The following is a 16,160-nucleotide window of genomic DNA, read 5'->3' on the forward strand; positions in this document are numbered from 1 at the left end:
AACCATGCTTGCACTGATAACACCACTGTCCAGAGGCAGTCCTCACCCCACTCCTCACACCTGCTCCCATGTCTATAAGAATCTATAGCCTGCAGGTTTGATGCAGACTAAACTCCTACAAGCACTGAGCTTGTTAGAATAATGATAACTGAGTTAGTGAAATCCTCTCTAAAATGATGGTAACATCGTCTCCTATGGCTGGTGGGACAGGGCATGCAGGGCATAGAGGAATAAAAGGGAGGAAAAAAATGGGACAACTGTAATAGCATAATCAATAAAATATATATTTTTAAAAAACAAAGCTAATACATAAATTCAACTTCAATGAAATAGAATTACTCCAGAAACATGAGGGTGGGGGGAGACTAGGTAGCTAAAAACAGTGGAAACATTTATTTTACAATTACCCAAATTTTTTTTTAAAAACTGTAGTTCTCTCGTCAAATTATTTTATTTCTTAAAACAAAGTAAGGGTAATAAGGTTGAAAGTAAACTAACATGTATTCTTAAAATCATTTATTTCAGTCACAGTGAGAGGCAAACAAAAAATGAAGAGACAGCATACTTGATTACTGCTTATGTGCTTAATGACAGAAGCTACGGAAAACATTTGTTGTTTAATTCTCACAAAATTACATCAGGACTATGCGGGTCTTTTTTTTGAGGCATTAGTCATTTTATGTAAGATGATAGAAAATAGTGATTTAAGATTCATTACTAGTGCAAACAAGACATTGGGAAATATATGCTTGACACAAGGCAAATTTTGTACTTTTGTTAAATGAAGGATGTTGACATGAAAAAAACTGGGGAGACAGCAATAAAAAGTTGGTGAGAATGGTGCAGACAAGCTCAGGGTGTTAGGTGCACCCAAGGCCAGAGGCATGACGAAGAAGTGGGTGAGGGTGTAAGAGATTTAAGAGCTTGGAGAACACAGTGTCAAGGGGGCAGAGGATGTCATAGGATTGAAATATGGTTCAATTTTCTGAGAAAAGGAACATTGAGAGAATTTATAGATGAGAAACCCATGGTTCGTGATGTTATAAAATGAAACAGTACAAGCAGTGCAGTCTATGAAAACCCCAACACGATGGGGAGGAACAGTCAGGCAGAGGGTTAATTGCAAGGGACTAGAGGGGGGAGATTCTGAAAGAACATTGTATTTAAATTTATTTACTAATCCTATAACCCAATAGCCAGTTTTACGTTGGTCATAATATTCAAAACCTGGACACGAGTCAGCTTTTCTAACAACATGCACATTATTGAGATCTTGGAACAGACTGAGGTTAGGGTATTTTTGACAACACACCCCCAAGATCCAGGCATATTTCTCTGAGACATCTACCTCCCAGTAATGTTTCCCTGATGTGATAGCTGGTACACCGAGCACACCATAATCATTCTCTTGGCATCTGTTAGAGTATTCTTGTCTCATTTTTGAGTTGCAATGGTATTCATATTTCACTTGTCTACGATCTGCAGAAATGGCAACATTTCTATTTCGTCTGTCCTTGGGAGGGTCCAGGGTAATGTGAGCTGTAGAAAAATTACAGAATTGGGTGAGGTGTATGATGTATTTGTACTTGTGACATTGTAGTGGGATCTTGAGAATAGCACAAATAGAAATTGGGAAGAACCTAGTTCTATTCTTGGGAATAGGTAAAACACTGCTGAAGCATAATATGTATGCATGTGTAGGAGAAGGATCCTGGGTGTTAAAACAAGGGACCTAGCAGGAAATCCAAAATTCTGAAAGAGGATGAGGACAGAGGCTTCATGATACAGTGATTTTTCCTTACCCCAATAGCGGCGCACTTCTGTCAGCTCTGAAATGATAAAAATCCGTAATATTAAATATAAGCAAAGGAGTCAGCACTATAATCTATTTCCTCTCCAGAAGAGGGGAAAGATTGGGGGCTATGTGAGATAGTAAATGGAAGAATGAGGTGAACAAGATAGCTGGTCAATCCCCACTAACTATGACTACATCATCAACACATGACATCCATCCTCTTTTGTCACCTCTATCCACACCTAGAAACTGAACCCTCCTCTCTCTTTCACTCCCATCCTCACAAAAATCCCACAGCCACCCACTTGCTCAGCATTCCTCACCATCAAATATTTGCAGCATCCCATTCAGATCAGGAACTCGGAATACTCTCCTTTGTTCTTTGGAGATAGTTTTTGGCTCCTTCAGAGTGAAGGTCTGACTACTAGGAATGACAAAAAAAAAATATTTCCACATATTTGACATTTCATCTCTCCAAAACTACTGAAATTCTGTGTATTTGCCCCATTAAGCACTTAAGCCGCCTTCCATGGACCCCTGAAAAAGGAGAGAGCAGACTCCTGACCTTGGAGCCAAAGGAATGTGCTCATGTCTAACTTTACAGTACATGTTGTGTGATCTTAGGAAGGCCTTGACCTCTCAGAAGCAGTTTATCCCTTTCAAAATGATAACTAACCTATACATTTTATGTCCTAGAATCATTAAAATTATATGAAATAATTTTTTTAAAGGAAACTTTGGTTTGTAAAAATAAAATAATGAGGAAAAGTCACTGAATGGATGTGGAGGGATATTTCATGAAAGTGAGGTTGCAGGACCTGGATCCTAGTTGTTTTAGATACATCACTGTCAAGTGAGGGAATACTGTCTGGAAGGCATCAAAACCTTTAAAGTCTGCTCACCATTAGGGAGATCCTCAGAATAAAATCTGAGATTTCAGGTTCTCTGGGAAAAATTCTAACATTTGGAAAAGAAGACATCATATATACCATACTAATAGCGGTCTGAATTTCAGGTGTTTGAAGAGCTTAATGCAGCCAGGTATGTGTGCAAATTTAGACAAAAAAGGTGTGGTCCTTTCATTTTGGCTTCAAAAGAGCATGATCAAGAGGGAGCAATTGTTTGCACCAGGGCCAAAATATTTTTTGTGATTCAGGTCTGGTTTTGGAAAATAAAGAGAATTGTATAGGAGCACTGGATCTCTCCTATTCTCAGAACAGAAATTTAAATATATGAGTTATCTCCAATTCAGGGTGTTTGGCAGGTATACAAGACATAATCTACCCACAATAGATTGGGCAGCTATGAAATACTGAGTTAAATATAGGCATGCTGGGTGAATAAAATTTATAAAATCACATGGATCTGATACTGCAATATCTCATCCCTAAGTGCAACTCCCCCAACCTAAATTCCCTATCATAGAATCTGGTCCAGTCTCAATAGTTATATAACATGCAAACCATGATATGTGAACAAAAATTTAAGATAAAACTACACCCAAATTTTTCTTCCTTTACCAATATTTTATTCTAATTAAACACCAAATAATTTTAGGGCTTCCAACCAAGATGGAGGCCTAGGTAGATATACTTCACTTCTTCGCACAACAAAAAGAAGGATAACAACTAATTTAAAAACAAAAAACAACCAGAGCTGCTGGAAAATTGAACTGTATGGAAGTCCGACAACCAAGGAGTTAAAGAAGAAACATTCATCCAGACCAGTAGGAGGAATGGAGACAGGAGGCCAGGGTGGTGAGCACATGCAACAAGGCAGTTGCTGGCAGACCAAGATATCCCACATTTGTGTGCAGGTAAGCCAGGAGGAACCACTGGGGAGTGAGATAGACTGCACAACCCAGGGTTCCAACATATAAAACTATAGCCTCAAAACCTCTGGCTGTAGAAACTTGTGGGGCTTGCAGCAGCAGGAGAAGCTGACAATCTCACAGGAGAGTCCCTTGGAGGGACCCACAAAGCCCTAGAACATGCATAAGCCCATACATGTGGGAATTAGCACAATCTGCTTGTGGGAAGTAAGAGAAATGACTGAAAGTAGGGCGAGAGCCAAGAAAGCGGCATTGTTTCTTCTCTGACCCCTCCCCTACATACAGCTCTACAATGCAGCAAAGTGGGTTGCTCTGCTCTGGCCAATACCTAAGGTTCCTTCCCTTACAATGTAACTGGTGTGCCAAGACAAAGAAATCTGGCCCAAATGAAAGAACAGATCAAAACTCCATAAAAAGAACTAAGTTACGAGTAGAGAGCCAATCTATCAGATGCAGAGTTCAAAACACTGGTAATCAGCCCTGGCTGGTGTACCTCAGTCTATTGAGCACCAGCCTGTGAACCAAAGGGTTGCTGGTTTGATTCCCAGTTAGGGCATATGCCTGGGTTGCGGGCCAGGTCCCCAGTAGGAAATGTTCAAGAGGCAACCACACACTGATGTTTCTCTCCCTCTCTTTCTCCCTCCCTTCCCCTCTGTCTAAAAATAAAAAATAAAATCTTTAATGGAAAAAAAAAAAAACACTGGTAATCAGGATGCTCACAGAAATTATTGTGTTTAATCATAAAGTAAAGGAAGAAGTGAAGGTTATACAAAGTGAAATAAAGAAAAATATACAGGGAACCAACAGTGAAGGGAAGGAAACTGGGACTCAAATCAATAATTTGGAACAAAAAGAAGAAATAAGGAGAAAAAAGATGGCGGAGGAGTGAAAGGGAGTCACGCTGACCTCCTCCCAAAACCAAACTGGATTTGCAACTAAATAATGGAGTAATCACCTGGAAAGCAGTGGAGCGATAGTGGGAGAGGAGCCTTGGTGCCGCGGACAGCGGATTCGACTCTCACACATCCCAAAGGGTGAGAATTGCGGTGGAGGCTCGAGAGGGTGGGCTGGGTGCGCACGGGCACTGGCACCAGAGGGACATTGAAACGACCAGTTAGCGTCCCCCCGGGAAGAACGGGATCTGAATCATAAACAGGAACCCCTAAACTACAGCCGCTAAAGCCGAGAAAATACAGACAAAACACAACCCCAAAAAGCTTAGGGGCACTCTCTGCCAGAGACAAGTGGCTGGGGATGCAAAAAGACATTTAAAGGGCAAACGCAAAAGTTACAGCGGCAGCCACCCTCCTTGATCGCTGGGTACAGGCGGCAGCAGGGTGGGCTGGTGCCTGGGAAAAGACTGGTGAGGAAAACTTTGTGAAGAGAACTGAGATGGTGGCCGGTGGGGCCCCGGTGATAACGCACTTCCCACTCTGCAGCTACCATCTCGCTCAGGCATAAGGGAATCAATTAACCTGCCTTTTGTGCGCTCCGCACACAGCTTGTACGCCTGTGAGCTACGGGGCTGAGTGCAGACTGGCTGGGAGAGCCTTGAGGAGAGACTGGAGACGGAGGCATTGGGGAAAGAACGGGAGGAGGAACCGGGGAGTCCCGACTCCCTACCCGTTCGGTAGTCTCCATTGTGGGCTGGAAAGGCGCGACCCCAAAGAGGCAGAAGCGGGGTGCGCATGAACCAGACTGCCTGCGATTGAAACGCAGTCCGCACAGGGGTTGGATCCCTGGCCGAAGGGGTCACAGAACTGCCCAGAGGCCCCTGAGGGGAGACTAGAAACGGAGGCATTGGGGAAAGAACGGGAGGAGGAACCGGGGAGTCCTGACTCCTTCTCCTTGCCAAAGTCTCCATTGCGCGGGAAGAGGCCACACCCCCAAAGAGCCAAAAGCCGAAAAGCAAACATAGACACCCCCAAAACACCCAGAGCAGGCGTGCACACTTGCGCCGAGTGACTGGCGAGGGTTGGCGAGCGTGTGTGTGACCCACGCGGGCTGGCGAATGATTGCACCTGCCGGCAAGGCCTCACACAGACTGGCACCCATACGGCCTGCGAGGGATTGCACAGAGGGGCAAGGGCAGGTATAAATTGACCTACCCGCCGCGATTGCGGAGCAGCCCACAAAATAAGTAGAGCTGCCCAGAGTCCCTGGAGGAGAGACCAGAAACAGGATTAACCGGAGAGCTGATTTCCTCCCATTTCCGTAGTCCCCATTTGGCGAGGGCAAGCAACGCACCCAAAGAGCCAAAAGCGGGGAAAACACACAATAGAAGACTCTAAACTGACCAGTGCCGCGAAGCTCGCGTGCCAGGGAGGCCAGATGAGCACGGGAGGTCGCGAATAAGCCCCCTGGTCTGGGGCAAACACATGCGAGCCCAGGCAGGTGGGGGACCCTGCCGCGCTGGGAACGCGCTCAAGGAGCTCTCGTGAGAGCGCAGAGAGATCTCAAAAAATAGCCCAGCCCTGACCGAAGGGGTCACAGAGCTGCTCCAAGCAGGAGTCAGACACAGGCATTAGACTCCTGAAAGGCTCAAACAAACAACCCAAGGCCCTATAGGGTCAACAACTGACATCATCAGAGGCAAGCCCAGAAAGAAAAGGACAAAAATACTTAACAGACTCTCACAAAAATGGGAAGAAAAAGAAGTTCTCCCCAAATGAGTGGAAAAGGGGACTCCCCACAGACAGAGCTAAATGAAATAGAGGCAAGGGAACTATCAGATATGGAATTTAAAACAATGGTTCTAAGGAAGCTCAATGAGCTCAGCCAGCTCAAAGAGAACTATGAGAAACTGCAGAGAAACTATCAGGATCTTACAGCAAACTATATCAGCCTGGAAAAGGACATAGAAACTATCAAGAAGACACAAGAGGATATGAAGAATACCATTTCTGAATTGAAGAACACAGTAGAAGGAATCCAAAGCAGGCTGGATGAAGCTGAGGATCGAATCAGTGAGATGGAGGACAAGGTAGAAAAAAGCTCCCAGAAAGAGCAAGAAATGGAAAAACGGCTCAAAAAGAATGAAGAAGCATTTAGGGAAATGCAGGACAACCTGAAACGCAATAATATCCGTATAATAGGGATACCAGAAGGAGAAGAAGAGGAGCAAGGAATAGAGAACCTCCTCGAAAAAGTAATGATGGAAAATTTCCCTAATTTGAGGAGAGAAAGGCTCTCATGGATCCAGGAGGCACAGAGGACCCCACTCAAGAGGGACCCAAGCAGGTCCACTCCAAGACACATCATCATTAAAATGGCAAATGTCAAAGACAAAGAGAGAATCCTGAAGGCAGCAAGGGAGAAGGAGAAAGTAACACACAAGGGGGCCCCGATAGGCCTAGGAGCTGACTTCTCAACAGAAACACTCCAAGCCAGAAGGGAATGGCAACAAATATTCCAAGCCATGAAAAGCAAGGGCCTACAGCCAAGGCTGCTCTACCCAGCTAGGCTCTCCATTAAAATAGAAGGAGAAATACGGAGTTTCCCAGACAAAAGAAAGCTAAAAGAATACATCTCTACCAAACCAGCACTCCAAGATATGCTAAGGGGACTGGTTTAAGCAGATGAAGGAAAAGAATGAGACAGAGAGGAACACAAGTACAAAGAGAAAAGATGAGTAAGTTTCTATCAGTAATATCTCTCAATGTGAATGGACTAAATGCCCCAATCAAAAGACACAGGGTAGCTGAATGGATAAGAAAACATGACCCACACATATGCTGCCTACAAGAGACCCACCTCAGAGCAAAAGACCTACACAGATTGAAAGTAAAGGGATGGAAAATAATATTCCAAGCAAATGGACATGAGAAAAAGGCTGGCGTTGCCATACTTGTATCAGACAAAGTAGATTTCAAAGCAAAGGCCATAAAGAGAGACCCAGAGGGGCACTTTATCATACTTAAAGGAAGAATCTATCAAGAAGACATCAACATTGTAAACTTATATGCTCCCAATATAGGAGCCCCCAAGTTTATAAGGAAATTGTTGGATGACTTCAAAAAAGATATAGACAGCAACACACTGATAGTAGGGGATTTCAACACCCCACTGTCCAAAATGGACAGATCTTCCAAACAAAACATTAATAAACATATCGTGGCGCTGAATGAAACACTGAATCAAAGAGACTTAACTGACATATATAGAATCTTACATCCCAAAGAACAAAAATACACATTCTTTTCAAATGCTCATGGCAGTTTTTCAAAGATAGACCACATGATAGGACACAAAGCAAGCCTCAGTAAATTCAGGAAAATTGAAATAATACCAAACTTTTTCTCAGACCACAAGGCCTTGAAACTCGAAATCAAACTCAAAGAGAAACTTCAAAAACTTGGAAACTCATGGAGACTGAACAGTACACTATTAAACAATGAATGGGTCAATAATGAGATAAGAGAAGAAATCAAAAAATTTCTGGAAACAAATGAAAATGAACAGACAACTGTCCAAAACCTATGGGACACAGCAAAGGCGGTCCTGAGAGGGAAGTTCATAGCAATACAGGCTTACCTTAAAAAGATAGAAACATTTCAAATAAAAGACCTAACACTACAACTTGAAGAACTGGAGAAACAACAACAAATAAATCCCAGAGCAAGTAGAAGGAAGGAAATAGTCAAGATTAGAGCAGAACTGAATGACATAGAGACAAAAAGAACAATTCAGAGGATCAACCAATCCAGAAGCTGGTTCTTTGAAAAGATTCATAAAGTGGACAAACCTTTAAGCAGACTCATCAAGAAAAAAAGGGAGAGGACCCAAATTAATAATATCAGAAATGAAAGAGGAGAAATAACAACTGATACCACAGAAATACAAATGATCATCAGAAACTATTATGAACAATTATATGCCAAGAAATTTGAAAATCTTGATGAAATGGACAAATTTTTAGAAAAGTATAATCTTCCAACACTGAAGGAGGAAGAAACAGAAAGCTTGAACAGACCGATAACAGTTGGGGAAATTGAAGCAGTAATCAAGAAACTCCCAGCACACAAAAGTCCAGGGCCAGACGGTTTCCCAGGAGAATTTTACAAAACATTTAAGGAAGAGCTAACCTCTGTCCTTCTCAGACTATTCCAAAAAATCCAAGAGGAGGGAAGACTGCCAGACTCCTTCTATGAGGCCAGCATCACCCTGATCCCAAAACCAGATAAAGACCCTACAAAGAAAGAAAACTACAGGCCCATTTCGCTGATGAACATAGATGCTAAAATCCTCAACAAAATATTGGCAAACCGCATCCAGCAATACATTCAAAAGATTATCCATCACGATCAAGTGGGATTCATCCCAGGGATGCAGGGATGGTTCAATATACGCAAATCAGTAAACGTGATACACCACATGAATCAAAGAAAAGACAAAAACCACATGATCATCTCGATAGATGCAGAAAAAGCATTTGACAAGGTACAGCACCCATTTATGATCAAAACACTCAGCAAAATGGGAATAAATGGGGCATTCCTCAATTTCATAAAGGCCATATATGAAAAACCTACAGCCAACATCATACTCAACGGGCAAAAACTAAAAGCTTTCCCACTAAGATCGGGAACACGACAAGGATGTCCGCTCTCACCGCTTCTTTTCAACATCGTATTGGAAGTCCTAGCCACAGCGGTCAGACAAGAGAAAGAGATAAAAGGCATCCAAATAGGAAAGGAGGAAGTAAAACTATCATTGTTTGCAGATGACATGATAGTGTACATAGAGAACCCTGTAGACTCTACCAAAAAACTCCTCAACCTAATAAGTGAATTTGGCAAAACAGCAGGATACAAAGTCAACATTCAGAAATCAAAGGCGTTTTTGTACACCAGCAATGCAATAGAAGAAGAAGAAATCAGAAAAAATATACCATTCGATATAGCACGAAAAAAGATAAAGTACCTAGGGATAAATTTAACCAAAGACACAAAAGACCTATATGCAGAAAACTATACAACATTGAAAAAAGAAATTAAGGAAGACACAAATAAATGGAAGCATATACCGTGCACATGGATTGGAAGAATTAATATCCTTAAAATGTCCATACTACCAAAAGCAATTTATAGATTCAACGCAATCCCTATTAAGATACCAATGACGTATTTCACAGAAATAGAACAGACATTTCAAAAATTTATATGGAACCATAAACGACCTCGAATAGCCGCAGCAATTTTGAGAAAGAAACACAAAGTAGGAGGGATCACAATACCGGACATCAAACTCTACTACAAAGCCACTATACTGAAAACAATCTGGTACTGGCACAAGAACAGACCCATAGACCAGTGGAACAGAATAGAAAGCCCAGAAATAAGCCCAGGTCTCTGTGGACATCTAATATTCGACAAAGGGGGCAGAAGCATAAAATGGAGCAATAACAGCCTCTTCAACAAATGGTGTTGGGAGAGCTGGATGGCTACATGCAAACAATTGAAATTGGATCATCAGCTGACACCATACACAAAAATAAACTCAAGATGGATAAAAGACTTAAATATAAGTCGCAACACCATCAAAGTCCTAGAGGAGAACATTGGCAGGAAACTCTCAGATATCCCACGCAGCAATTTTTTCACTGATATGTCTCCTAAAGCAAGGGACATAAAGGAAAGAATAAACAAGTGGGACCTCATCAAAATAAGAAGCTTCTGCACGGCTAAAGAAAACATCAGCAAAATGAAAAGGGAGCCAACCATTTGGGAAAATATATTTGCTAATGATACATCAGATAGAGGTTTGATCTCCAAGATATACAAAGAACTCACTCGACTTTACTCCAAGAAGACAAACGATCCAATCAAAAAATGGGCAAAGGACCTGGGCAGATGCTTTTCTAAGGAGGAGATACAGAGGGCCCAGAGGCATTTGAAAGGATGCTCTGCATCACTAGCCATCAGAGAAATGCAGATCAAAACCACCATGAGGTACCACCTCACACCGGTCAGAATGGCCATCATAAACAGATCCACAAACAACAGGTGCTGGCGAGGCTGTGGAGAAAAGGGAACTCTAGTCCACTGTTGGTGGGAATGCAGACTGGTGCAGCCACTATGGAAAGCAGTGTGGAATTTCCTCAGAAAGCTGAAAATGGAACTGCCTTTTGATCCAGCGATTCCCCTGCTGGGACTATACCCTGAGAACACCAAAACGCCAATACAAAAGAACCTATGCACCCCAATGTTCATAGCAGCACAATTTACAATAGCCAAGTGTTGGAAGCAACCTAAATGCCCATCAGTAGATGATTGGATCAAAAAATTATGGTACATATACACAGTGGAATACTACGCAGCAGAAAGAAAAAAAGAAGTACTAAACTTCGCGACAGCATGGATGGAACTGGAGAGCATCATGCTAAGCGATATAAGCCAGGGGGCGAAAGACAAATACCATATGATCTCATCTATAAGCGGAACCTAACCAACAATGCAAAGAAGCAAGGCAAATATGACCAGCAACACTGAAAGGAAAAGAAATCAACAGAGACAAGAGGGAAGAGGAGGGCAGGGAAAGGGAAGGGAAGGGGAAAGTCAAGGAACATATAGCAAGGACTCATGGACAAAACCAAAGGGGAAGAGCTGAGGGAGGGAAGGTGGGAGTGGGCAAGGGAAAGAGGGGGGGGAAGGCAAAGACAAATGTATTTAAAAAGTAAATAAATTAATTAAAAATAAATAAAGAAAGAAATAAACCTTCAACTGGAACAGAATGAAGAAACAAGAATTCAAAAAAATGAGAAGCTTAGGAACCTTTGTGACAACTTTAAACATTCCAACATCCAAACCATAGGGGTGCCAGAAAGAGAAGAGGAAGAGCAATAAATTGAAAACTTATTTGAAAAAATAATGAAGGAGAAGTTCACCGATCTGGCGAGGGCACTAGACATGCAAGTCCAGGAAAACACAGGGAATCCCAAAGAAGTTGGATCCAAGGAGAAACATGCCAAAACACAAAATAATTAAATTACCCAAGATTAAAGATAAGGAGAGAATGTTAAAAGCAGCAAGAGCAAAGGAGAGAGCTACCTACAAAGGAGTTCCCATAAGACTATCAGCTGATTTCCCCAAAGAAACCTTCAGACAAGAAGGGGCTAGAAAGAAGTATTCAAAGTAATGCAAAGCAAGGACCTATGACCTAGATTACTCTACCAAGCAAAGGTACCATTTAGAATGAAAGGGCAGATAAAGTGCTTCCTAGATAAAGTTAAAGGAGTTCATCATCACTGAGCCTTTATTACATGAAATGTTAAAGGGACTTATCTAAGAAAAAGAAAAAGATAAAAACTTTGAACAGTAAAATGACAACAAACTCACAAGTATCAACAACTGAACACCTCTCCAACAAAAAACAAACTAAGCAAACAGCTAGAACAGGAACAGAATCACACAAATGGAGATCACATGGAGAGCTATCAGCAGGGAGGGTGAGGTGGGAGAAGGCGGGGGAAGATACAGGGATTAAGAAGCATAATTGGTAGGCACAAAATAGACAGGGGGAAGTTTAGAATAGCATAGGAAATGGAGAAGCCAAAGAACTTTTGTGTACAACCCATGGACATGAACTAAGAGGGGGAGGGATACTGGAGGGATGGAGGTGGAGGGTAGAGGAGGATAAAAGGGAAAAAAAATGGGACAACTGTAATAGCATAATCAATAAAATATAATTTTAAAAAATTAAATAACTTTAATGGCTTTAAACCTTATTTGACAGCACAAAAGTTCATCTCTGGTCTCCCACACATACCTTTTCATGACGCCATTCACATCCTAAAGAGAAAAGAGAAAACATGAGTCAATAAACAATAAGCCTGCCTCACTTACAAAGCTTCATCTCATCCCCACCACCCTGTGATATGGTGGGAAGAGATGGTCCCTATGTGAGAGCCAAAATTAAAGAAAAGACCCAGGTCAATTATTCCAGAAGGCTCAGTTAAAGTTGTCAGGTTTCCTGCAATATAAAAAGAATTTTGACCCTTGTGGAAGCACAAAATGATCTTCCAGTACCTGGTGATAAGACATACGTGGGAGGAAAGCATGATGTACATGTTATTTTCCCCATGTTCACAAGGCTCCTCCTAAGATGGTTTGAATAATTCATGGCTTGTTCATTTATTCAACATGAATGTAAGTGATGTACTATTACTTGTCAAACATTATGCCATAATTGGGAGAAATAAAGATGAGTAGTTATAGAATTCCTCAAGAACTTGACTTCTGCTGAGGGTACTAGCAAAACAATATATTAAAGTAGGCCTGTCTCAAGTCTCTCCTCATTTTATACAATATCTAGAATTGGCCTCATTCACTCCCTAAATTAAACACATACATGTGCAATTGATTTCTAAGCCTTTATTTTTACTCAGTTTTGTCTCTTAAATACAGGTTAATATATTCTCTAATAAAGAAGTCACAGGAACCAGTAACTTAGGATGTCTCATATGTACTTTACCTTTCACCAACCAGGTTGTCTCCTCCCCTATACCCCTTTGTCCGTGTTACCCATATCTATTCAGTCACTGGCCTCAACACTACAATGTTTACCTGTATTTCACCCTCTACCAAGCCAGTTTAGTCCACATTGTTAATAGTTTTTAGTCATCTGAACATATTTACCATCACATATTTATTTCTTTTAACACATATGTTCTAATGTATATGGTCTCTGTATCTCAGGCTACTTCTTTCCATGACACCAAAAAGTAGGCCAACTTCTGGGTACACACACACACACACATATACACACACACACGATTACACGCTTTCTGTGTTAGGGCTTTATTGCTGCATATAACAAAAACAATTAAAAGTGGATGAAGCAAAGAAAAGGAATTTGGGGGACCATTGTGACTTTTATCAAAGCTTAATTTTGAAGCTTGGACATTGTCATCAGGATCTGGTCTATGTCATTCTCCAAATTCTATTTATGCCCTCTATTTTGACTTTATCCTCAGTTCATGAAGAAAATATTAATCTCCTCACATAAATTCCTGAAAAAAAAATAGAATTTATCTCCCCAGTTACATCAAATAACTGAGGCCTGTATGGCACTGGCTTGCATTGGATCAATTGCCATATTAAACCATCACTGTGTTGTTGCTGGAAGAATATAAAACAATATTGGAGGCAAGTATCCATATTTTACTGTAATTTAGTATTAATCTGAAGCGGTCATGAGATGCCTGTTGTTATTAGGAAAGCAAACACCACAAAAATAGAAAATAGTAAACTTAAAATTTTATACTAAAAATATCTCTTTAATTCAGAAGAAGTCTGTCAATGAAAAAGAGAACAAAGAAAATTTCAGGCAACATATAGAAACAAATAATACAATATAAATTAAATAGAGCTTCATCAACAATTACATTAAATTTTATTGTTTTAATCCACCAATCAAAAAGCAGAGATTGTTAGAATAGATAAATAGCAATTTCAATTATTGATATCTACAACAGACATGTTTTGGGTTCGAAGACACAAGTATGGCAAAAGTAAAAAGATAGAATTCCCATTAAAATGGCGCAGTAGGTAAATGCTGTGCTCATCTCCTCCCACAATCACACAAAGATAAGCTGAACAGAATTCCTATAACTAAGAATATACAAGGAGCCACCTCAAGAGTGGTAGGAGGGGCAGAGACTAAACTGGCAGGTACCCCACCCACATGTTGAGAAATGGGAGAAATATCTTGGCTACAGAGGTCCTACTGAGGAACAAGTAATCCCAGCCTTAAAGCAAGCTCAGATAGAAGTATCAAGAGGAGTTCCCACAATATCTGGCTGTGAAAATCACCAGGGTCTCAGTCCACGTGAGGTGGAGATGCCCTAACACAGAGTGACTCCCTCACAAAAACTTGTCCTAAGCTTCAGAGTATGGACAGGAGCTTGCAAGGGTCAGGAACATACAGAAAGAAACTGAATTGTCTGGTTTCAGGTTGAGGGCTGGAGGGAAAGCTCTCCCAGGGACTAAAGTACCAACAGGTGCCATTTTTCTCCTGTGAGCCTTGCCCCTACACAGACTGCAGGCCCAGGTCAGTGCCAAATCTGAGTCTTCATTAACCTGGATAATAGCGCTCTTATTCCATTCGAGTGTTTCTCTGAGACCCCACCAAACACAAAATAATTAAAGCTTCTGGTCAAATCTTTTTCAGAAACACAGACACACTTGCCAGCCAACACACCGACTTTCCTAAAATTTCTTAAAGATCCACAAACTCTAGACAAGAAGTTGCTGACTTCAGATGCCCTTTAATTCTTGCTAAGAAGCTGCAGGCAAGCAGCAGTGGCAGCTGGCCTTCGTTAACCACAGAACAGCTTCAAGGCACCTCCAAGTCCAGAACAGGCAAACACCAACCGCACATCTCCTTGTAGTCTATACCAGGTGGCATTGGGCCACACACAGGCAGTGGCTGACCTTGGCCTACACCAGAGACCCCCCCACCCCCCGCAAGGCCCCAAACCCAAAAACTTGGTGGCCGGCTTCTGATAACACCAGAGCACCACCCAACTAGCACCACAAATGACACACCCAAAAGGGGAGATTCAGCAGGCACTGGAGCCCCCTGCCATGAATCCTACTCCATTGAGTTAGCCCCCTTACAACAGCTTGTTCACTGTAACCAATGCCATTCCTCACAACCACTCAGCCTGAGTGTCAATCCCACCCACAGATGTGCCAACAGTAATCAAGCTCAGCTGCAACAGAAGAGACACACAACCCACACAAGCAACACCCCTGGCACCCAGATCAGATGAACGGGTACACTTCAAAGGACACTTACTACATAAGACCATTCTGCCAAGATGAGGAGACTTGGCAGACATACATAATACATAGAAATAACCATGGGGAGGCGGCCAAAATGATGACACAAAGAAACATGTCCCAAATAAAAAGACAAAACTTCAGAAAAATAACTAAACAAAATTGAGGCAAGCAATCTACCAGATGAAGAATTCTAAACACTTATTATAAGGATGCTCACTGAACTTAGGGGAAGAATAGATGATCTTAGTGAGAACTTCAGCAATGATCTAGGAAACATAAAAGAGGAGAGAGCCTTGGCTGGTTTAGCTCAGTGGATTGAGTGCCGGCCTGTGAACCAAAGGGTTTCTGGTTCGATTCCCAGTCAGGGTACATGCCTGGGTTGTGGGCCAGGTCCCCAGTAAGGCGCACATAAGAGGAAACCACACATTGAACTCGCTCTTTCTTCTTCCCTTCCCCTCTCTCTAAAAATAAATAAATTTTTTTTTTAAAAAAAGAGAGCATTGAAAACTCCAGTGAGAAATGAATACAAAGAGACAATCTGAAAAGCAGCGAGAGAAAACCACTTAGTTATCCCTAAGGGGTCTCCCATAAGACTATCAACTCATCTCTCAATGAAAATTTTGCAGGCAACAAGGGACTGGCATGAAATATTGAAAGTGATGAGAAACAATGACCTACAACCTAGATTACTAGGCTATTGTTTAGAATTCAATGAGACCTAAATAGCTTCTCAGAGAAGAAAAAGATG

General features: G+C 41.6%; 1 protein-coding gene across 1 annotated transcript in view; it reads right to left on the reverse strand.

The window, feature by feature from the left end:
* Positions 1-346: 346 nt before the first annotated feature.
* LOC129076445 (tripartite motif-containing protein 5-like) overlaps positions 347-16,160 on the reverse strand; it is a 51,800-nt gene continuing 35,986 nt past the window's right edge. The window contains 4 exon segments of the mRNA XM_054580613.1: positions 347-1,539; positions 1,803-1,829; positions 2,119-2,219; positions 12,393-12,415. Coding sequence (XP_054436588.1) covers positions 917-1,539; positions 1,803-1,829; positions 2,119-2,219; positions 12,393-12,415 — 774 coding nt within the window. The 3' untranslated portion in view covers positions 347-916.

This window comes from Pteronotus mesoamericanus, unplaced genomic scaffold, assembly GCF_021234165.1.
Source record: "Pteronotus mesoamericanus isolate MK-2021 breed Mesoamerican mustached bat unplaced genomic scaffold, CSHL_Meso_final contig_591, whole genome shotgun sequence".
NCBI lineage: Eukaryota > Metazoa > Chordata > Mammalia > Chiroptera > Mormoopidae > Pteronotus > Pteronotus mesoamericanus.